Raw genomic sequence first — 24,648 nt, 5'->3', positions numbered from 1 at the left:
TGTGCAGTAAGATAGTGATTTGCAGTATGGACAGTATGGACAGTAGACCTTAAGGATGGGACTTGGGGGAGTGGGCATGTGGGCTTGGTGATCACAAAGACTTCTTGGAGGAGGCTGGGCTGAAATTGGGCTCCGAAGAATATAAAAATTCTACCTTCTATTTTCAACTGAGACAACTGGGTTTTATTAAGGTTTAGCTCAACTGATGAGGTTTGAGTGAAATATTTAGAATGACAGTATCAAGTGTATTTTATAACTTCCCGTTTTTTGTAATGCCACCATAGCAGAGACATGTGTTTATCAGACCTTGAAAATAACCACCTAAAAGTCGATTTTAAGAGGGAGAAAAATCAGAAGTCACTGGTTAAGGACCAAAAATTTGAGACCACGTTGGTTCAGCAAACTAGGTCAGACAAGAGCTCTTGTGATGTATGCAAAGAGAAGAAACTACAGGTTAATACTTCATTTGGGGGAAAAAGTGTAATTGCTATCTCATCTCTATTTGCAAAAGACTTAGTGGAGAAACAAAAGTCTTGGTCTCTGGGAGGAAAAATCCAGATTGAACCCGAAAACAAAAGTACATTTTGCAAGATCCACGCAAAATCACACAAAGGGAATGGAATTGGGATTCAGAATGAAGAGAAGCAACCCTCAGAAACATCAACATCTGTATCTGATGATAAATGGCATGACGTCAATGTTTACCTGGGCCTGGCCAGCTGTTCTGATTCAAAACAGCCAGAAAAGCTGGATGTCGACTATCAGGACCACTTGGAAAGGCCTGGAGTCTCCTGTTACCACAAAAATGAAGCCTGTGTGGACGAGAGTGACCTGTGGGAGTCCAAGTGCTGCCACCCGAGTAACTTCATCATCGAAGCACCGGGCCACATGTCTGACGTGGAGTGGATGAGCATCTTCAAGCCTTCCAAAGTACAGAGAGTCGTGCGCCACAAATCTGTGTGCACTTGTTCAGAAAGTGCCAGCGGGCCCAAGTACAACTCTTCGACAAGGTCAGTCTCGTTTCACATTTGTAAATACTCAGGGAGCCTACTTGGTGGTGTGGTTTAGTTGCTAAGTTGTATCCAACTCTTTTGCACCCCATGGACTGTAGCCCGCCAGGTACCTCTGTCCACGGGATTCATCTGGCAAGAATACTAGAGCGGGTTGCCATTTCCTGGCAAGAATGCTAGATCGGGTTGCCATTTCCTCCTCTAGGGGATCTCCCCGACCCAGGGATTGAACGCACGTCTCTGTGTTTTCAGGTGGATTCTTTACCGCCAAGCACCAGGGAAGCCCAGGGAGCCTACTTACTGAGTTTAGAAATGGAAAAGGCCCACAGGAGCCACTTCCTGCCAACTGTGAAATGAAAGCAGTGTTTGCAGCAGACATTGCGTGTGACACACCGCTTCCTCTTTTCATCACAGCGCAGGCTGTTGAGTTTTGACTGCACAGAGACTTGATTCCAGTGAGAAGTTTGTGCCTAGGACAGCATCTGAGGCAAAGGTTTTGCTTAACAACACAGCCAGCTGTCATGAGCTGAGCAAACATGTTTTATTTTAAAACAAACGGGGAGGTCACTTCACAGAGTAGAATGCTGCTCTGGGGCATTCCTCAGCCTGGATCCTTTTGAATCGATAAGCTGTTTCTTTCATGTCCAGATTACATTCCCTAGACCCCAGATAAGACATTCTCCTGGCCTGCATCGGCTTATTGATACATCCAACTGCTTTGGCCTTTGCGTTCAGTTTACATCTCCCAAACTTTCTTACTTTTCAAAATCATGCAGGAGAAAGAATATTTGTATTTAACAAGCTGGTAACAGTTATTGGCCTTTTTCTTTCAGTTTTATTGAGATATAACTGATGTAGAACACTTGTCTAAATTTAAGGTGTTTGCCATAACGATTTAAGTACATCAGGAAGTGATGAGCACAGTAAGTTTAGTGAATGGCCATCATCTCATATAGATACAAAAGAAAAAAAAATTATTGTTCCTTGTGATGAGACCCCTTAGGATTTACCTTCTCAGCAATTTTCGTATATAGCCTACACCAGTGTAAATTTTATTAATCCTACTGTATGTGAAATCTCTAGTTCTTATAACTGTAAGTTTGTGCCTTTTGACCATTTCTATCCAACTGTATTTTTTATTTTTTTTAAGAGAAGAAAATGCATTAGTTGTCAGCAAATGCTGCACGTTTCAGGCTCATCCCACTGTCAGTTGCTGAATCCTGTAGGTAGTTGTGGGGCACTATCCTAACTTCTGCTATTTTTAAAGAAAACCTTGCTCATTGACCTTAAATTATAGAAAGAATAAAGTTTCTATATTGAGAGCCTTATCTGAATCATCACATTGAATTTCATAGGACTTTATAGTTAAAAATTCCTTTGGGGGATTTTCATTGTTTGGGTTTTCATTTGGCCTGTTTAGAAGCCTGAGTCATTTAAAAATCATATACTGATTCTGTCAGTTGCAAAAGTTTTTTAAAAAATTGGTTGTTACACTAAATGTTACCTGTTCATATTTGGTTTTAATAAAAGATTGCCTTAAGTAATCGCAAATCCCAGTAGGACACAACTTCCTGTTTTTCACTACTGAACAAAAACACGCATATATTAAGGGGAAAATTTTGTGTTAGACAGTTTTAAGAGCACAGTGGACATACATTAAGGCATGAAAGAAATTCCAGAGCAACTTCAGAGTTTTCTTTCCAGGCCCTTTTGACCTCCCTGACTTGAAATAATTCAAGTGACTTCTTGTTCTGCCAGCAGAGGCACATGGCAAGGCATCGCACGACAAACGCATGATTAAGTAGAAAAGGTCATTGTTTTTCCCGTTCTTCCTTAGATTGTAAGAATTGCGTGCACACTTCATCATCTGACCGAAATGTTCTTCACATCTATACCTCCATTCCATTTGACAGCTAGGGGTGTACGGAGAAGCCGCAGCAGCCTACCTGGACCGATCCAGAAGGTCCGTGGGAGAAGGAGGTTACCAGGGCCTGTTTCCAGGCTCTGCTTTGAGCCCAGACTTTAATAACCTGCCCAGAAACTTAGCTACATGTGTCTGTTCTCTAATTACTGAGATCCTGTAGAAGAATTAAGGACCCATAACAGTGCCACTCAACTTTCACAAAAGAACTTTAAAAAAACTATTAACAAAAATCAATCTCTCGCCAACAACCTAAAATCTACACGTTTAACCTTATACTGTATTCATTTCTTTCCCCCGTCTCTCTTGGATGATCCTATCCCTCAAACCTTCTTTTCTTTGCTGTTTTTTTTTCCCAAGGTGTAGAGAGGAGGACAATTCTCTCTTCTGTAGTTACCCTTTAACAAAGAATTTTGTTTTCTTGCTGTGAAGGGTGTGCATTAATTTATAATATCTTATATAAATACTCTATTCAAATCTGTAACATTCTACTCAAACTTGAGCTTCTTCATCAAAAAAGAAAAATCTCTCTCTTTTTTGTCCTGTTGAGATGTTTTTCTGTACTGGTGTCATATGTTTCCTATTGTTTCAAGATGCCTATTTTTGTTTGGTTTTATTATTCACAGTGAGCTGATCGCCATCCAGCAGTCCCACTGTTTGGGTTCTTCAAAATCTGCCTTAAGAGAGGATGAGAAGTTGATAGAGACAGAATCCTCTTCCGATAAAAAGAACTCATCTAAGATTTTGTTAGTCAACAAAGACACAGCCCTCCCCAGTGAAAAGGTTTGTATTTCGCTTAGGAATACTCAGCTTAGGGACTTCCCTGGCAGTCCAGTGGTTGGGACTTAGCCTTCCAGTGCAGGAGGGTGTGGGCTTGATCCCTGGTCGGGGAGCTAAGACCCTCACATGCTTAATGGCCAAAAAGCAAAGAACAGAAGAAGAATATTGTAACAAATTCAATAAAGACTTTAAAAATGGTCCATATTTTTTTAAAAAATCTTTAAAGAAAGAAACTCCCAGCTTATTCAGGCAAGATTTCTCCCCAGTACACTTTTAATTCTTCTATAGCAGTATCGTTAGCGTGCTTATGTTAGCGTGCTTAATTTTGGCTGTTCTTCAGGTTTTACTTTAACCGTAGGACTTTACCTGCATTATTGAACTGAAGTCATACTTACTTCCCTTCTGTTTTCGTTAAACATACTGTAGGTTAGCTTCAGGCAAAATGTCCCTCAGGGCCTCCAAGTGATTGCTGTATCTATTTTTAGTAAATAGTTTAAACACACAGCAAGTGAAGAGTACAAGAAGCAACTGTGTACCTACATTCAGATTTAACATGTTTACATTTTGCTGTATTTGCTTTATTTTTCAAGTGTTAAAGAAAATAGAACGTTGCAGATAAAGAGTAAACTCCACGTGTCACTCTGCCCCGTCCACCCCTGCCACCAGCTAACCACTACCATGAAGTCGTCTCCACATTTGTTTTTATGCTTTTACATTTTTCATAAAAGTGTACACCTAAATATCACGTACTGTTGCTTTGTTTAAAATGTACATAAATGCCTTTTGCAATGTGATTTTCCAGCTCTGTTAGTATTTTGTGACCCTCATCAGTGTTGACGTTGTGGACCTGGCCTCGTCATTTTGATGGTTGCTCAATGTGCTCTCCAGTGACTGAATAAACCGTAGTCTGTTTGTTCACACCCCTCCATGCAGGCAGTGAGGTTATTTCTGTGTGGGTGTGTGTTTAGTTTCTCAGTCGTGTCCAACTCTTTTCGACCCCATGGACCGTAGCTCGCCAAGCTCCTCTGTCTGTGGAATTCTCCAGGCAAGAATACTGGAGTGGGATGCCATTTCCTACTCCAGGGGACCTTCCCCCGCCAGGGACGGAGCCCACTTCTCCTGCACCTCCTGCGTTGGCAGGCTGATTCTTGATGCAGCCACCGGGGAAGCCCTGAGGTGGTTTCTACACTCACTGTTGTGGATGAGCCAGTGTCTTTATCATGAACAGGCTCCTGCTCGCAGCTTTATCATAAAGAAAATTAGTTCAAGTAAACTTAGTCATTTTGGGGGTTATTTTGGGAAGATATCTGGCTTTGAAAGCATCTAATCTGAGTTCAAATCCCCGTTTTGCTTTGTCTTAGCTCAATGACCTTAGTACAGTTATTTAACTTCTTTGAGCCTCAATTTGTTCACCTACAAAAATATAATTAAAGTATCACAGTTGGGGCTTCCTTTGTAGCTCAGACGATAAAGCATCTGCCTCCAATGCAGGAGACCTGGGTTTGATCCCTGAGTTGGGAAGATCCCCTGCAGAAGGAAATGGCAACCCACTCCAGTATCCTTGCTTGGAAAATCTCATGGACATGTGAGCCTGACGGCTGCAGTCCATGGGGTCATAAAGAGTCAGACATGACTGGGCAACTAACACACACCCACAGCATCACAGTTCCTTGGTTTCAAGGGGATATCATAGGGCTTGGCCACTAATGGGTGTTTTGATGAGTGTTGGTTCTCTTTGTTATGAATTGACGGTACTAAGTGTTGACTAGAATCAGGAGCATCTGGAGCGTTCATTCACTGATGGCGAGAATGTACATGGCAGAGCCACTTTGGAAAACACTTGAGTACTTTCTATTAAAAAACTGCTTAAAAAAAAGTTAAATATACACCTACCATATGACCCAGCTATTCTACTCCTGCAGAAATGGAAACATATGTCCACATAAATATTCTAGCAGCTTTATTTTTACTAGTTAAAAAAAAAAAACTGGGAACAACCTGATTATGCTACAGAAGGTGAATAGATTAAACAGTGGTTTATCCATACAGTGGAGTACTTCTCAGCAATGAAAGAATGAACTATTTATACACATAGAGCATGAGTGTACCCCAGGATAATTATGCTGAGATAAGCTAGACAGACAAAAGTATGTAATGCATTTATATAAAATTCTAGAAAATGCAAACTAATCTCCTGTGAGAGAAAGCAGATCAGTAGTTGTCTGAGAATGGGAAGGAGGGACTCTTGAGAGGCAGGAATTCCCCAGGGACACAGCCATGGTAAATGTGACCTGTATTCATCATGGGTGTGTACATGCGCCAGAACTCACCAGATTTTCACTGAATTGTATAGTTAACTGTATGTTCAACTGTGGAAAACTCACAGGTTGTATACTGTGAAAAACTTTTTACACAAAGTAGAAAATTAAACAAGAATGAACAAACTAAGATATATTTCCACATATTTTTAAAAGCTAACAGAGGACTTCCCTGGCGGTCCAGTGGCTAAGACTCTGTGCTCCCAATGCAAAGGACCGAGGCTTGATCCCTGGTCAGGGAACTAAGATCCCACATGCTCCATGGTGTGACCAAAAAATTAAAAATTAATTTAAAAGCTAGCAAGCCTTTAGTGTTAAAGTTGCATTTTGTAAGTGTTTTGACTTGATAATTACAGCCTTGACAAGTTGATTTAAGAGAGGTAAACAATGCCTACGATTCTTTTATCACATGGGTGTTACTTAATTAGGTGTAGTAAGTTTTCTGTTGAAGTCAAATTACCTAGTCAAATAGGTTTTGAGAAAGAACTGAAATTTGGTTCTTTTAGTATTTAGTGTTCTGCTTTGGCATGTAACAAACACCTAAAGTCAAAGAACCAGTCATGGATAGTTGACATTTGTGCCTGTCAGATTGTTCTTGTAGACATAAACGTTGGAAAGTGTTTCTTGATTTCATCAGTGCTTGAACTGTGTTGTGTTCCCAGGATGATTTTTCTCCCACGAGTAAGCTTCAGCGTTTGCTGGCAGAGTCCCGTCAGATGGTCACAGACCTGGAGCTGAGCACCCTGCTTCCCATCAGCTCTGAGAATCTCAGCACCAGCAAAAGCGTAAGTTCTTCCTTCTCTTTTGACCCTGAACCTTTTCCGTCATTGTGTGCGAACGTCACTTTCTGTTAGAATGGCAGTGTCTTCTTGTCTGGGGGAAGGGGTTTGCAGCCTGGGTTTAAGAAGGAACAGAATGTTGCCACAGATGCCACCACACCCAGACTTCCTCTTTCCAGTTACCTGGGCACATGCATGTACATTCTGGGGGATTTTTTAAAGACATTTTATTATAGAACATTTCAAGTACAGAAGTAGAAAGACTACTTCTAATCCCAGAGTTCCAGTAACCGCCAGCTTTCTGTTGCCTTTGTTTGATCTTCCCCCATCCGTCCCTGTGTTTTCCTGAAACATTTTAAAGCAAACCCTGGACATAATGCCAGGTTTCCCTGGTGGCTCAGTGGTAAAGAATCCACCTGCCAATGCCGGAGATGCAAGAGACATCTTGCATCTTGCATTCCTTTGATCCCTGGGTCAGGAAGATCCCCTGGAGTAGGAAACGGCAAGCCACTCTAGTGTTCTTGCCTGGAAAATCCCATGGACAGAGGAGCCTGGCCGGTAGCTATAATCTGTGGGGTCACACAGAGTTGAACATGACTTAGCGAAAACAACAACAGACATCGTGTGTTTTCACTCATATGTACTTCATTCTATAGCTCTAACAGATAAGGACTTTTATTACACCCAGCCAAATTCACAGTAACTCTTTTGTATTGTCTAATGACTACACTACCTTAAGGTCTCCCCATTTGTCTCAAAAGTATCTTTTTACTGTTTGTTCAAATTAATACTCAATCGAGGTCCGTATTTTGCACTTGAATGAATCCCTGAGGTCTCTCTTCATCACTAACAGTTCCTTCTCCTTCCTTCCCTCCTTCTCTCCTTCCTTCCTCCTCTCTTCTTTCTCTTATGTTTCATTTTTTAAAAAATACTTGTTTGTTTGACTGTGCTGGGTCTTGGTTGCAGCAGGTGGGATCTGATCTTATTAGTTCCTCAACCAGAGATCGAACCTGGGCCCCCTCCATTGAGTGTAGAGTCTTAGCCAGTAGACCACCAGAGAAGTCCCTTCTTTCTTTGTCTTTTGATGCCACTTGTTTGTGGGAGAAGCACTGGGTCATTGTCCCGTAGGTTTGCCCAGGGACTGAGATAGGCTTGATGACTCCATCCTCACTGTTGCGTCACACATACCTCTAGCCTCCAAATTCCTGTAGGCTAGTATTTCTGTCTAGTGACTTGTTGAGACTTGGGGTCAGTTTGGGTTCTTTTTGTTTGCTTTGGCGCTACGCCATCCTGGGTGACACCCAGACTGCGGCCTAGTGCATCCTATCAGGAGGATCCTCGTGTCTGGTTGCCCCACTTGTGGATGTCAGACTTATTGGGGAGATTGTCAGCCTGAGCTTTTTTATTGTAGAGTTTCCCTAAAGTTCACTTAATGACTTTTGTGTTTCTTGATTGTTATGCTTTAGATCTGTTGTTTCATTGGGAATTGCAAAATAGTCATTTTCTAAATCTGTCAGTCTTTGGGGAGTGTGTCGCACATTAATTCTAACTGCTTTCTCTGAGCACAGGAACATTGCAGTAGCAGTGATATAAGTTGCTTTGTAGATTGTATAGCCTGACATAAATAGTGAAAAGAACATCGAACTTGAAATCAGGACACTTGAGTCCCAGTTGCCCAGTCTGTAAAATACAAGCTTGAGATGGGTGCTATAAGATTCCAGGTCCGTTAGTTGGATGTGCTGTGGACATAGTTCAAGATACTTGAAAGCCATTGAGTTAAACTTTTTTGTATCCCTGACCAAATAAAATTAAAAAGATCTGCAAGACATTGAAATACCATTTGTTTAAAATTTTTAGATTTATTTTTGGCCGCACTGTGTCTTAGTTGCAGCAGGCAGGATCTTTGCTGTAACAGACAGGATCTTTCATTTCAGCGCACCGGCTTTTCTCTACTTGTGGCATGAGGGCTTAGGTGCCCTTCTGTCTGTGGGACTTTAGTTCCCCGACCAGGGACAGAACCTGTGCCCCTTCATTGGAAGGTAGATCTTTTTTTTTAACTTTTTTACTTTGTGTTGGGGTATAGCTGATTAACAATGCTGTGATAGTTAGAGGTGAACAGGGAAGGGACTCAGTCATACATATACATGTATCCATTCCCCCCCCAAACTTCCCTCCCATTCAGGCTATGGAAGGCGGATCCTTACCACTGGACCACTAGGGAATTTATCGCTGCACCTGGGCTTTCTCCAGTTTTGGTGAGCGGGGCTACTCTGGCTGTAGTGCCTGGGCTCCTCCTCACAGTGGTTTCTCTTGCTGCAGAGCACGAGCCCTGTGCACAGGCTCAGTAGCTGTGGTGCATGGGCTTGGTTGCTCTGCAGCATGTGGGATCTTCCTGGACCAGGGATTGAACCTGCGTCTCCTGCATTGGTAGGCAGATTCTTTACCACTGAGCCGCCAGGAAAGCCCTTAATGCCTGTATGCAGGCGTGCATATGTGCGAAGTTGGTTCAGTCGTGTCCAAGTCTTTGTGACCCACTGGACTACAGCCCACCAAGCTCCTCTGCCCGTGAGATTCTTCAGATAAGAAGGTTGGAGGGTTGCCATTCCCTTCTCCAGGGGATCTTCCCAACCCTGGCATCGAACCCACGTCTCTTATGTCTCCTGCATTGGCAGGCGGGTTCTTTACCACTAGTGCCCCCCGGGAAACACTAGACTCAGTGGTAAAGAATCTGCCTGCCAAGCAAGAGACGTGGGTTCAATCCCTGGGTTGGGAAGATCCCCTGGAGGAGGAAATGGCAACCCACTCCAGCATCCCTGCCTGGGAAATCCCATGGACAGAGGATCCTAGCGGGCTACAGTCCATGGGATCAAAAAAGAACTGGAACCAACTTAGCTACTGAACAACCACCACCAAGATCCCTCTCAAGATATAGAACATCTCCATCATCCCAGAAGGTTCCCTCATGGTCTTTGGAGTGAATCTTTCCCTACCTCCACCCTAGGCAACTACTGATTTGACTTTTATCATTAGAGAATAGTTTTGCCTGTTCTAGAACTTCATATAAATGCAGTGATACAGGTTGTACTGTTACTTTATGACCAACCTAGACAGCATATTCAGAGAAGGCAATGGCACCCCACTCCAGTACTCTTGCCTGGAAAATCCCATGGACAGAGGAGCCTGGTGGGCTGCAGTCCATGGGGTCACTAGGAGTCGGACACGACTGAGCGACCTCACTTTCACTTTTCACTTTGATGCATTGGAGAAGGAAATGGCAACCCACTCCTGTGTTCTTGCCTGGAGAATCCCAGGGAGGGGGGTGCCTGGTGGGCTCTTGTCTATGGGGTCGCACAGAGACAACTGAAGCAACTTAGCAGCAGCAGCAGCAGCAGCAGACAGCATATTAGAAAGCAGAGACATTACTTTGCCAGCAAAGGTCTGTCTAGTCAAAGCTATGGTTTTTCCAGGAGTCATGTATGGATGTAAGAGTTGAACTATAAAGAAAGCTGAGTGCCAAAGAATTGATGCTTTTAAACTGTGGTGTTACAGAGAAGACTCTTGAGAGTCCCTTGGATTGCAAGGAGATCCAGCCAGTCCATCCTAAAGGAAATCAGTCCTGAATATTCGTTGGAAGGACTGATGCCGAAGCTGAAACTCCAATACTTTGGCCACCTGATGGAAAGAACTGACTCATTGGAAAAGACCCTGATGCTGGGAAAGATTGAAGTTGGGAGGAGAAGGGGACGACAGAGGATGAGATGGTTGGATGGCATCACTGACTCAGTGGACGTGGGTTTGAATAAACTCTGGGAGTTGGTGATGGACAGGGAGGCCTGGCGTGCTGCAGTCCATGGAGTCACAAAGAGTTGGACACAACTAAGCGACCAGAGTAACTGACTGACTTACACGTTGTACTCCTTATCTAGCTTCTTTCAGTAGAATTATTTTGAGATCATACGTGTTGCTGTTTATCAGTATTTTGCTCTTTTTTGTTGCTGACTAGCATTCCATTGTATGAAAAGAACACTGTTTATTTGCCTGTTGATGGGCTATTTGGGTTGTTTCCAGTTTTGGACTATCATAAGTAAAGCTGTGAACATTTCACACACACAAGCCTTTTTTGTAAATGGACATATGTCTTCATTTCTCTAAGGGTAAATACCTAGAAGTAGAATTGCTAGTTATAGCATTTAAATTTTTAATAAACTGGCAAGTCATTTTTCAGAGTGGTTGGTACCATTTTACGTCCCTCCCAGCCCTGTATGAAAGACCTAGGCTCTCCACAGCCTCACGCAACCGTGGTGTTTTTTTAATCATTAATTTTTGGCTGCACTGGGTCTTTGTTGCTGCTCACGGGCTTTCTCTGGTTGTGGTGAGCGGGGCGCTACTCTCTGTGGGGTGCCAGCTTCTCACTGTAGTGGCTTCTCGTTGCGGAGCAGAGGCTCTCGTGTGCTGGCTCAGTAGTTGAGGCTCAATAGTAGTTACTCCCTGGCATATGGAGTCCTCCCGGACCCAGCAATCAAACCGTTGTCTCCTGCTTTGGAAGGCGGAGTGTTAACCACTGGCCCACCAGGGAAGTCCCTGGCCTCAGTTTTGTCAGTCCGTTTGATTTTAGCCATTCTAGTATATTTGACATAGCATCTCACTGCCATTGACTAATTTGCATTTTCCCAGTAACCTAACGACAAGCGTCTTCATGTGCTCCTTGGCCCTTCAGGTGTCTTCTCCTTCTCCTATGTACTCTGCTTTACCAGCATCTCTAGAATCAGTGAATCAGTTCACTTCCGTTCAATTGCGTCCGACTCTTTGTGACCTCATGAATCGCAGCACGCCAGGCCTCCCTGTCCATCACGAACTCCCGGAGTCCACCCAAACCCAGTTAGTGATGCCATCCAACCATCTCATCCTCTGTCGTCCCCTTCTCCTCCTGCCCTGAATCTTTCCCAGCATTAGGGTCTTTTCCAGTCAGTCAACTCTTCACATGAGGTGGCCAAAGTATTGGAGTTTCAACTTCAACATCAGTCCTTCCAAGGAACACCCAGGACTGATTTCCTTTAGGATGGACTGGTTGGATCTCCTTGCGGTCCAAGGGACTCTCAAGAGTCTTCTCCAACACCACAGTTCAAAAGCATCAATCCTTCTGTGCTCAGCTTTCTTTATAGTCCAACTCACATCCATACATGACCACTGGAAAAACCCTAGCTTTGACTAGACAGACCTTTGTTGGCAAAGTAATGTCTCTGCTTTTTAATATGCAGTCTAGGTTGGTCATAACTTTCCTTCCAAGGAGTAAGCGTCTTTTAATTTCATGGCTGCAGTCACCATCTGCAGTGATTTTGGATCCCCCAAAAATAAAGTCAGCCACTGTTTCCGTATCTGTTTTCCATGATGGGACCAGATGCCATGATCTTAGTTTTCTGAATGTTGAGCTTTAAGCTACCTTTTTCACTCTCCTCTTTCACTTTCATCAGCAGGCTTTTTAGTTCCTCTTCACTTTCTGCCATAAGGGTGGTGTCATCTGCATACCTGAGGTTATTGATATTTCTCCCGGCAGTCTTAATTCCAGCTTGTGCTTCCTCCAGCCCAGCGTTTATCATGATGTACTCTGCATATAAGTTAAATAAGCAGGGTGACAATATACATCCTTAACATATTCCTTTTCCTATTTGGAACCAGTCTGTGGTTCCATGTCCAGTTCTAACTGTTGCTTCCTGACCTGCATACAGATTTCTCAGGAGGCAGGTCAGGTGGTCTGGTATTCCCATCTCTTTCAGAATTTCCCACAGTTTATTGTGATCCACACAGTCAAAGGCTTTGGCATAGTCAATAAAGCAGAAATAGATGTTTTTCTGGAACTCTCTTGCTTTTTCAATGATCCCACAGTTGTTGGCAATTTGATCTCTGGTTCCTCTGCCTTTTCTAAATCCAGCTTAAACATCTGGAAGTTCATGGTTCACGTATTGCTGAAGCCTGGTTTGGAGAATTTCAAGCATTACTTTACTAGTGTGTGAGATGAGTTCAACTGTGTGGTAGTTTGAGCATTCTTTGGCGTTGCCTTTGGGATTGGAATGAAAACTGGCCTTTTCCAGTCCTGTGGCCACTGCTGAGTTTTCCAAATTTGCTAGCATATTGAGTGCAGCACTTTCACAGTATCATCTTTCAGAATTTGAAATAGCTCAACTGGAATTCTATCACCTCCACTAGAATCAGTGAATAATACATTGGAAAATATATGACATCTGAAGGCAGTATTTTTGCCAACTAAATGATTATCTGATTCTAGCTGTAGGATGTTAAACAAGAGATTTAATCACTTTCCCTCTCCTATGAAAGGAATGGTTGTGATGAGATCTCTCTTCTGGATCTTTCCAGCTCAAAAATCCTTTTAAACCAAGTTTTCAGTAACCTTTCCACTAACCTGAAGTGTCTTTAAGTCCTTTGCCCATTTTAAATATGAGTTGTCGATATTTCCTAGGAAGATTTTTTTCTTGACAAAATCTCTGCAGCATCCGTGAAGTTGTTTCTTTACATTGGGGTAGAAGATTTTTAAGTATTGGTAAGAGTTTTTAAAGTTTTTAATAGCATTTATTGACGTATAGTTCACCTATCCATAACCTTCCCCCATGTAGAAGTGTACAATTCAGTGCTTTAGTATATTTACAAAGTTGTGCAACCGTCACCATGATCCAGCTTTAGAACATTTTCATCATTCCAGAAGAACCTTGCACCCACTGGCAGTTACTCCCCATTTTACTTTCCCCTGCTTCAGGCTGACATTCATCTACTTTCTGTCCTTGCGGATTTGTTGGGCAGAGATTTTTTCATCAGAGTTTGTTGAATAGAATTCAGAAGACCCATAAATTTTGATGGGGGGGGTAAAAATTACACATTAGGTTATTTTTGTTAATCTCTAATTGAAATAGAGCACTTCCTTCAGTTACGAATATAGGAAATAAGCCATCATCGTACCTGCTACTTATGATCTTGTCATTAGGAGAAATAACAAATTCCTGCCACATTGCAGTTATTACTGGTATCTTGAAATAGCATGTACACTAAGTACTGTGTCAGAATTACAGACCGTTAGGCCTACTACTAGACCTTATTATTTAATGCACTAATAAAGAAGGCTATATACTATTGTATCACAGTCTTATTTAGTATTTTGATAACCACAGTTATAGCTGCCATAATGCAACATATGGGTTCCTAAAAATCACCACACAATGCAAAAACTGCCCAATAAAAACCATACAGTTTATGGGGAAAATGGGATTAGGAGCATAGCCTCAAAACCTTTTTCACTGACACATCTTTAAAAGGACAATTAAATGGTAGGACAGCTTTATGCATGTTAAATAGTTAAGAAACGCACAAATATTGCCATAAATGCGGCACTTTACCCTGGAAAAGCCCTGAAGTTCACAGGTAGCATTGGGAGTCGAAGAGGTTGCAGTCTGTGGCTCACTGGAACGTGGTAGAAGGAGGGTGACTGGATGGAAAGTGGTAGCAGTAGGTGTGGATGTGTTTCATGACACCCCGGGCTGAGGGCTGGTGGGTGTTGGAGGGGTCTGGAAGTAGGGGTGTGTATATTCCTACGTGACCCAGCCCAGTTCACCTAGGTTTCTTGTGGACAAAAATTATGCATTAACAAACGCACACAACTCAAGTCATTCTTACATATATCAGATGAGTTGGAACAAATTCGTGTTTTCAAAACAATTGTCATAGCAGAACCAACTATACTTCAGAATCATCCTTCTGACAGCTTCTACTTGCCCTCATGGCCTCCGGTTTTTGTCTTAACCTCCTCTTTGGGGTTTCGGGTTAATTCCTCAGATGTAATCAGGAGCTCCCTCACTTTTGTCCTCATAGCACCGCTGGGGTGTGTGTGTCAGAGTGCATGTCCCAGCACATGACAGCTGGGAACGTCCATGGGTCTCTGCTCCCGCTTAGCCCCTTTAGGAGCCTCCATCACTCATCCTGGCCTCCACCCCCCGGTGTAGCACAGGCCATGCCTGCTACAGAGTATGCTTGGTAAATACCGTGAATGGAGCTGGTAGGAGAGTTCAGGAAGAATGCAGAAGGGTGACCACAGGTGCAGACGGAAAAAGTGCTACAGCTCTTCAAGTTTGGTGAAAACTTGGTTTAAGAGAATTTTTGAGCTAGAAAGATCCAGAAGAGAGATCTCATCACAACCATTCTTTTTACAGGAGAGGGAAAGTGATTAAATCTCTTGCTTAACATCCCACAGCTAGAATCAGAAAATCATTTAGTTGGCAAAAATACTGCTTTCAGATGTAATATATTTTCCAATGGATTATTCACTGATTCTAGAGATGTTGGGAAAGCAAAATTGAACCAACAGAAATCTACTTGGCAATGCACTTTGCAAATTCTGCCCCTCTGGTCCTTTGAGTGGAGTATTGCTGGTTACAGAAAAAGTAAATAATTTTGTAAAAAATTCTTCATTTTTGCAGCAGGGAAGCAGGATAAGTTCTGAGCAGCCTGTCTGCTTCCCCAGGATTTTGCCATCTGTCGCTAAAGACAAGGGTCTTAATTGAAAGCCTGTCTCTGAAATAGGCACTCTCACATTGCTGGGGAAGCACAAAGTGCTTCCGTCCTTCTGGCAAGGAACCCGTCGATGTCTAAAACTTGCCCTGGCAGCATCACTTTGGGACTCTCTCATTCACATACAGCTGTGTGTATGTAAAATGGTATATGGACAAGTTTTTCATGGCAGCCTTGCTTTATTTTTATATTATTATTTTAAAAATATTTATTTTTACTTATTCATTTATTTGGCTGCACCAGGTCTTAGTTGTGGCATATGAACTCTTAGTTGCAGCTTGTGGGATCTAGATTCCCCGATGAGGGATCGAACCTAGGCCCCCTGCTTGGGAGTGTGGAGTCTTAGCCACTGGACCACCAGGGAAGTCCCATGGCAGCATTGCTTTATAACAGCCAAAGTTAGGAACTGATCTAAGTGTCCAGCAAGAAGAATCTGAATGAATAGCTGTGGCCTGTCCACCTGATGGAATATTACCCTGAGACAGAATAGGAAGGTCCTAGGTGTGGAGATGTTTCCAGGATGTTCAGTTCAGTCGTTCAGTTGTGTCCGACTCTGCGACCCCATGGACTGTAGCACACCAGACTTCCCTGTCCATCACCAACTCCAAGAGCTTGCTCAAACTCATGTCCATTGAGTTGGTGATGCCATCTAACCATCTCATCTTCTGTCATCCCCTTCTCCTCCTGCCTTCAGTCTTTCCCAGCATCAGGGTCTTTTTCAGGATGTACTAGTGAGTGAAAGGAGACAGGATCCTGAAAGGTTCATGTGGTATTCTACATATGAGGTGGGAACAGGAATCTGTCTATGTATATATGTTTAAACCATGCTCTTTAGAAAGCATTAATTTAAAAATAGAGGAAAAAAAGGAATGAGTGAGACAGCACAGCTGCCGCACCACCAGCAGCAGGCCTCCTGTGGGGTGGGCTGGGTTTCAGTTTCAGCCTGAAACTGAGGTCGGAGTTTTGACCCGAACACAGGACTCAGTTTCCTCGTCAGTAGTTGGCAGCTGTTGGGATTACCTGTCAAGGTTCTTAACCTTGTCTGTGGCAGGCTGGATCCCTTTTAGAATCATCTTTTTAATTTTATTTTGGTATCATTTTTAAAAATTTATTTTTTTGTTTTTGGCTGTGCCGCAAGGCGTGGAAGTGTGGAGTCTTAACCACTGGACCACCAGGGAAGTCCCCCCTAGAATCATGAAGTAAAATACATCATATTGTAAAGTACATAGGAAGGCTATCCCAGTAGAGAGGAAAGCAGCGTGATTAAGAGCCCAGGGGTCTGGAAGCACCGAGAAGAATCCTAACGTGGCTCAAAGGCTGGCCCCATGGGAAGATGAGGCAGCTGAGCAAGCCCAGGTTCACCACTGGAGTCTACCAGTGTCTTTCCAAGTATCCTCCTCCTCTTCTTTCCATCTTCTTTTTTAATACCTCTCCCAAGCCTGACCATGTTACGCCCTCAGTAGGCACCGTGCTGAATTAAAGCGTTGCTGAGTTGTGGAGTCTTCTTGTGACCCTTGTCCTCACTGCAGGCTCACCGCAGAGTCTATATTAAGGCTGACAGAGAGCCAGTTATATTTGGGCGTTAGCTGACTCCCAGGGTTTAGCCATAACACGCATACGGTAAAGCAAACAGAACATTCCAACTGCAGGCTTAGAGACAGAGGGGCCCCACGCATGAGCAGGAAGTCAGTCCATCTTTGTTGGCTGGATGGATGATGGTTGTATGAAATTGCTTTATTGTATTTCATTAATTCCCTACGGTCTTTTAAAGGCATTTCTGCTGTATTTGTGTATTGTCCTCCTAAGTATTTTCTTGTTCCATCCTGGGTACTCATTTGGGAATTGTTTTGTAGAATATGGAAGTCTCAGAAGAGTCAGCTGAAAAAAATACCCCTCTCGGTAACTGAAGAAAACAAAAGTTAACCTCAGTGTTCATTGTGATCATGGGTAAGTCACCTTTCCTTATCTCACCTTATATTTATATTTAATCAGTAACTTGGGAATGTTGATCATCTAGAAGCACGGCAGTGAGTTTGACCTGTAGTCCTTTCTCTTTTGCCTGACCTATTTATACACACCTTCTAAATTTAATCAGAGTCAAATGTCAGTTACTTATAAGAGAGATGCAGGTCAAAAAGTTCTTGTTCTCAGTACCTAGAATTTTAAGCCTAAAGAAGTGAGTGCATATGGCTTTCAAACTCCCATGTCAGCATTTCATCCGAATGTCTGTCTGGAAAGAAGTCTTTCCATGGGGTTTCGAGTCTTCTAAAAAAGGCTTATTGACCCAGGAAGCACTTTCTTGATTTGTGTTTCCTCCTATCGAACCTTCATTTCCTATGCCAAGTTTCTTTAGAGGCCAGTTTGATAAGTTAAAATATAAAATCATCTCAGTTGTTTTCCACTTAATCATGAGAACATCTTTTATGATTGTTAACGCACCAAGCATAAGCAGCCCTCTCTCCGTCTTCTTTCTCTTTCCTGAGAAATCTTCATGTTTATAATAGTTCGCATGACCTTATGTTGTTGAGAATCAAGACTGTATAGTTCTTTTTTTTTTAGAAGCTGGGAGCTTATCGCACACCATCCAGTGCCCATTGATTTTGATTTGATTAACTCTGTTTCCTTCCCACAGAAGCTGATTTCTCATCCATGTGGAAGGCAGGAAGCAGACATCCATACCTAATACTTAGCCTTGAAAACAAAAAGAGGATGGTAATCCTTTGTAAGCAACATCTAATACCAAAGGGGAGCTGAAACCGAAAGTTAATTTTTAAACATCTGTATCTTGTTTGTCTTCAGGTTAGCCATTTTCATGTGGAAGAAATATTTTTCATGTGTAAGAAATGGGACCTAATTGTATATTACATGTAATATGCCACCTTGGAATTTATGCTAACAGAGAAAAAGCCTTCTCTATAAAGATGCTGACTCTGGTTAAATACTCCAGAAGCTCTTTAAAAGTGTGAACATCAAATAGAGAATCCATGCATAAAAAATGCTGTTTTAGCCATCTGATTTTTTTAAACCTGTACAAACATTTACATTATAGCCAGTAGCTTATCGGCGTCAGCTCCAAATATATGAGAAATAGTGTTCCCTTGTAGTTTTAGCCCTGAACTTGGCTGTGTAAATAGCCATAAAGTGATATGATATAAAACCTTTTTAACTGCAAACTATCTCTTGGGTTCCTGACAGTCGAGGTCCTTCTGTCCCAAAAGCTGAGCAGAGCTCCCTCTTGTCTGGATCAGTAGTAGTCCCATCAACTTATACAAACCAGAGCTCGCTGGAAGATCAAGTTTTATATGCATTTTTTTTTAAATCCTTGAAGACTGAAACTTCTGTTTTAACCTGTAAAGTAATTTAATTTTTTAAAAAATATAATGATCATCTTCAGTCAATAAAAAATATTTTTAATAATAAAAATAGTTTTTTGGGGTTTCTTTTTCTGACACAGAAGCGAAATAAGGAAGGTTACTCTCTTGAAACCAAACCTGGCAAGTTAATTTCCTGAGGAATGGGAATGCAGTTTTTTTAAGCATTGCCGATATCAAAGTTCTGTTGTGCTGTATCAATGCCCCTTTGTTAAAAGGTTTCAGTGCTACTTCAGAGATGATTTTCATGAGAGTGGAGGAGCCACCCCATTTAGCCTTTTTAATGAGGGTGCTGAAAAGAGAAATTGGGTGAAGTTTGGCTATGTTCTTTATAAACGCTTGCTTTCTTCCCAGGCTAGGCTGGTTTATACCGGGCAAAACTGAGAAAGGTGCTGTGTATAGTCGATTGTGAACCATTGCCTCCAAGTTAGAAACCCAAAATGTCCCTGGAGAGGCCTACTTTCTGTCTGAGAAACAAAATATTAAATTTTCTCCTTCTCTTCATGATAGGTTCACGGCTGCACATCAACTTACCTAGTGAAAAGAGAGAACACTGATGAGATGCTAAGAACAATTTCAGGGACCTGAAGGATTTGAAAAAAGTCCAGTTGTTTTGTAACTAAATGTCTTTTAGCTCATAGAGTTATAGTATCTACCCATACCTATTCTTACCCATCCACATTCTTGTGTATTACAGTACATGATTTCAAAAATGGAAACCTTAGTATTATCAATTTATCTCTCTCAACCCTAGTTATTTAAGTCCATAAGCAATTTCTGTGAAAGAGAGGCAGCCTTTGGTTACAAGATAAAACTAGATTTCAGCCTTTATATTTTGTCATCAATATATTTCATCTTGAGAGGGGAATTCCCTGGCAGTCCAGTGGGTAGGACTCTGTTTTCACTGCCAAGGGTGAGGGTTTGATTCCTGCTTGGGGAAGTGGTTTTTCTGGTAGTCATGTATGGATGTGAGAGTTGGACTATTAAAAAAAAGCTCAGCGCCGAAGAATTGAAGATTTTCAACTGTGGTGTTGGAGAAGACTCTTGAGAGTCCTTTGGACTGCAAGGAGATCAAACCAGTCAATCCTAAATGAAATCAGTTCTGAATATGCATTGGCAGGACTGATGCTGAAGCTGAAATTCCAATATTTTGGCCATGTGATGCGAAGAACTGACTCATTTGAAAAGACCCTGTTGCTGGGAAAGATGGAAGGCAGAAGGAAAGTGGGACGACAGAGGATGAGATAGTTGGATGGCATCACCAACTCGGTGGACTTGAGTTTGAGCAAGCTCCAGGAGTTGGTGATGGACAGGGAAGCCTGGCGTGCTGCAGTCCATGGGGTCACAAAGTCGAACACGACTGAGCAACTGAACTGAACTGGGGAAGTAGGATCCCATAGGCCATGCAGAGTGGCCAAAAAAGGAGGCAACTGAATTGTACTATAATTTGCCTGCCAGAAATTATCTCAGCCTTCAAAAGAGACTGATGGAAGTGTATTTTTAGAGTTTGTGAACAGATCTATTAAATACAAATAACCCCAAATAAATTCTGAATAAAGATAATACTGAAATTCTGAATACAAGATAATACTTAACAGTTTTACCTAAAAACTGCTAATAAAATGCAAAGGATTGAGGGTCACTATGGGGTAAGCTTGGTTTATTTCAGGAAACGTGGCTGAGGTTTAGAACCTTGTGTGTGTGTTAATCACTCAGTCGTGTCTGACTCCTTGTGACAATATAGACTATAACCCACCAGGCCCCTCTGTCCATGGGATTTTCCAAGCAAGAATACTGGAGTGGGTGGTCATTTCCTTCTCCAGGGGATCTTCCCAACCCAGAGATTGAACCTGGTTCTTCATTCGCAGGCAGGTTCTTTACCATCTAAGCCACAAGGGAAGCCCCAGAACTTTGTGTATACCATTGATCCTGGAGTTGTTCTTGGTGACCTTGACCTGAGATTTTTCTTCTCTGGTTAGATACCAGTAGCTAAAGTGGCTGTTTCAAAGCCATGCATTTTTGTTTCTCTTGAGCCGTGTGATGACAATTCTGTTGGGGTCCATTTCAAAAAGGTTCATCATTCTGGGCCAAACAGAATCATCATAGTAACCACTTCATACGTGATATAGAACAATGAATACAATCAGATTAAGAAACCAGACACATTAATCAGAACCACAGCTGACAAGGTAGGTTAAAAACCAGAATGGTCTTTGAGAGAACTTCATCAAATGAGGGCACATTAGTCAGTCCTGTAAATGATGATTTCTGGGTCCTCAGCCAAATGCACGCTTAAGAGGTCTAGCAAAGAGACAAAATAATTTGAGCTCGCATTAAATATTGTTTTGCTGGCCACTGCAGACACAACAGGGAGCAAAGCAGACTCAATCTTTGTTTACAGTCTAGTGGAAGTTGTTTAGTTGTTAAGTCATGTCCAACTCTTGTGTGACCCCATGGACTATAGCCCCCCAGGATCCTCTGTCCCTGGGATTTCCAGGCAAGAATACTGGAATGGGTTGCCATTTCCTTCTCCAGGGGACCTTCCTGACTCAGGCAGCAAACCCATGTCTCCTGATTTGGCAGATGGGTTCTTTACCACTGAGCCACCAGGGATGCCCATCTAGTGGGAGAGACAGATCTTAATCAAATAATCGCAAATAGGTTGTGAAAAACTGGTAAGGGCTACAAAAAATAAAGCTTTGAGCTACTGTGTCTGCATACAATAGGGGCATAAGAGTGGAGGGTTCAGGGAAGGCGTCCCTGAGGAAGTGACATCTGAACTAAGCCTAAAGATGAGTAGATGCTGACTGGCAAACAGGAAGGAAAAGAGCATTCCAGATAAATGGTAGCAGCATGTGCAAAGGCCCCGAGGTAGAAAGGAGCGCGATACATTTTCTGACCTGATGGACTAGGATGGAGCAAGACAAGGCAGGAAAGAGAGGCTGGGACACCAGATCAGACACATGTCAGTGAGGCAGCGTGGGAATTGCAGCGCCATCACTTAGTAAGTCCAATGATGTAAACTCTACTGTTTGTTTTCTTGGTTTTCCTTGTGAGTGAGTGAAGTCGCTCAGTCGTGTCCGACTCTTTGCGATCCCATGGACTGTAGCCCACCAAGCTTCTCCATCCATGGGATTCTCCAGGCAAGAATACTGGAGTGGGTTGCCATTTCCTTCTCCAGGGGATCTGCCCAACCCAGGGATTGAACCCAGGTCTCCCACATTGCAGGCAGACACTTTAAACTCTGAGCCACCAGAGCCTTGTAATCAGGTCTAAGTTATCCAGTTATCCTAAATGCTCCTAAATATCCAATATCCTAAATGCTTTGCCCTTGTAATGGCCCAGGGGAAGCATTAAACAGCACTGGAGATACGCGACAAAAAGCAGAATCTCAGCCGAATAGTGACAGCCAGTTTTCGAATCAGGTCTCCTGCCTGAAGGGGTTCTCACGAGGGACCTGACAAATTGAGGGTGGGGAAGATTGTGTCCTTGTGTCCGTAGGAATGCTCTTTCACAAAACTAAGCCGTATGTTGATGTGCCAAATTACGGGGGACTCTGTATTTACTTTTTCAGCTCCTTCATTCCACACACATTTTTGCTGGATGTTACTAAGCACCACCAGGATAAAACTGAGTAAGGCAGGGAACCCCCTGGTGGTCCAGTGATCAGGGAACTCAGATTGCACAGTCTCTACTGTGTGACCAAAAATTACTAAAAAAAAAAAAAGTAAGACAGGGTGGTCCTTGCCCTCCAGCTGCTCAAATATCTTTCTTACAAACAGATCAATCATAATTCATTAGAGATGTCTTTAACAAAGTACTCTGGGATCCCAACAGTATTGAGCACAGCTCCTGGCACAGTTATCAACCCTTTATTATTGATAGGAATGGTAGTTGGTTGCTGACCTTAAGTCCCTGTGGCAGGCATTACTTTTTTTTTTTAATTTATTTTTTGGCTGTGCCACGTGGCGCATGGGGTCTTAGTTCCCTGACCAGGGATTGAACACATGCCCCCTGCATTAGGAGCTCAGGGTCTTAACCACTAGACCTCCAGGGAAGTCCCTGTGGCAGACATTCTAAACCCAGAAGGGGTGTTGCCTGGTTTAAAAGAAGATGCATGAAGGTCACATAATACGTGCTTTTGTTGAATGTGGAAAAAGGTGTTTGAGAAACAACTGGTCTGGAGCCTGCAAATCCCTTTCCTGCAGGCCTTCTTTCCCCACAGCTATTGACTAGGGGCTGAGGGTTAAAATGAAATAATACACGCAGAGGGTTTTACCTAGTGCCTAGCAAATACTAAGCATTCAGTAAATATTAGCTGTGCTTAGTCGCTCAGTTATGTCCTATTGTTTGGAACCCCATGGTCTGCAGCCCGCCAGGCTCCTCTGCCCACGGGGATTCTCCAGGCGAAACTCCTGGAGTGGGTTGCCACGCCCTTCTTCAGGGGACCTTCCCAACCCTGGGATGGAACCCAGGTTTCCTGCATTGCAGGCAGTTTCTTCACTGTCTGAACCAACAGGGAAGCCCAAATATTAGCTATTGTTATTTTATTGTAAAGAAGATTTTCGGTGATTAGAATTAGATTAAAGCGGGGTTATTTCCCCTTTATAAGGGAGTAAGAGGAAAGTCTTGTTAAATACATCTTTCAAGTTCCCAGTGTCAGCTCCGGAGCTAGACAGTGAGGAACCAGTGAGGTTACAGAAGGGGTCCAGCAAACAACATTCAGGGTTATGTAGGTGTCACCTTCCCACTTCAAGGAGTGTCCTTAGTTTTGGGTGATTTCACACCTATACTCTGAGAGGAAAGCTGAGGCCAGCAGAAACAAAATAACCATTTGAGAGCATACCTGTGATTTAAAAAGAAAAAAAAAACTTTAATTTTGTGACTGGTAATTTTAGAAGCAAACCAGTAATAATATTAAAAAAGAAAAGAAAAAAAAAGACTCACATCACCTCCTGTGGCATCTGCCGCATGCTCTCTGACGGCCCAGCTCTGGGTTGGTCAGAGCTGCCTCCAGCCTGTCCCAGCCCTGCCTCTCTCGGTCAGGTTCTCAGCTCTAGGAGGGTCTCTGAAAAGTCATCCCACAGTCCCGCGTTGATTACAGCTGCAGTTACGTTACACCTGGGCTTGCCAGCTGGCGCTGGTGATAAAGGACACTCCTGCCAATGCAGAAGAAGTAAGGGACAGCGGTTCGATCCCTGGGTCGGGAAGATCCCCCGGAACAGGGCATGGCAACCCACTCCAGTATTCTTGCCTGGAGAATCCCATGGAGAAAGGAGCCTAACGGGCCTCAGTCCATAGGGTCCTGCAGAGTCGGACACGACAGAGCGTGCACACATGCAGTTACATTAGAGATGCACAGAGTGGACAGCCCAATTTTATGCCTTTGACACATGAAGAGAGTCCGTTGGACTGCAAGGAGATCCAACCAGTCCATCCTAAAGGAAATCAGTTCTGAGTATTCATTGGAAGGACAGATGCTGAAACTGAAACTCCAGTACTTTGTCCACCTGATGCTAAGAGCTGACTCATTTGAAAAGACCCCGATGCTGGGAAAGATTGAGGGTGGGAGGAGAAGGAGATGACAGAGGATGAGATGGTTGGATGGCATCACCGACTTAATGGACATGAGTTTGAGTAAACTCCGGGAGTTGGTGAAGGACAGGGTGGCCTGGCGTGCTGCAGTCCATGAGGTCGCAAAGAGTCGGAGACGACTGAGCGACTGAACTGAACTGACACGTAATAGTAATAGAGGCCTGTTTAAAATGAAAGAAAAAGTGTCTAGATGTGCTCCCCTTGGTCAGGTTTCATTGAGGCCAGGTTTTCTCCAGTTAACCAGATCTTGGCCTGGTGCGGACAGGGCTCAGTGAGTCGGGGCGGAGTCTGTGTGTGCAGACG

The 24,648-nt window shown here is 43.0% G+C and overlaps 1 protein-coding gene across 1 annotated transcript in view; it reads left to right on the top strand.

The window, feature by feature from the left end:
* Positions 1-18,656, top strand: part of CCDC62 (coiled-coil domain containing 62) — a 38,575-nt gene extending 19,919 nt beyond the window's left edge. The window contains exons 9-13 of the mRNA XM_052654831.1: positions 285-1,010; positions 3,558-3,714; positions 6,692-6,814; positions 17,233-17,326; positions 18,012-18,656. Coding sequence (XP_052510791.1) covers positions 285-1,010; positions 3,558-3,714; positions 6,692-6,814; positions 17,233-17,286 — 1,060 coding nt within the window. The 3' untranslated portion in view covers positions 17,287-17,326; positions 18,012-18,656. The remainder of the gene's footprint in view (positions 1-284; positions 1,011-3,557; positions 3,715-6,691; positions 6,815-17,232; positions 17,327-18,011) is intronic.
* Positions 18,657-24,648: the final 5,992 nt, after the last annotated feature.

The sequence above is a fragment of the Budorcas taxicolor genome, chromosome 17 (assembly GCF_023091745.1).
Source record: "Budorcas taxicolor isolate Tak-1 chromosome 17, Takin1.1, whole genome shotgun sequence".
NCBI classification, from domain to species: Eukaryota; Metazoa; Chordata; class Mammalia; order Artiodactyla; family Bovidae; genus Budorcas; species Budorcas taxicolor.
The sequence above is the reverse complement of the archived record's forward strand: the minus strand, read 5'-3'. Positions and strand labels throughout refer to the sequence as shown.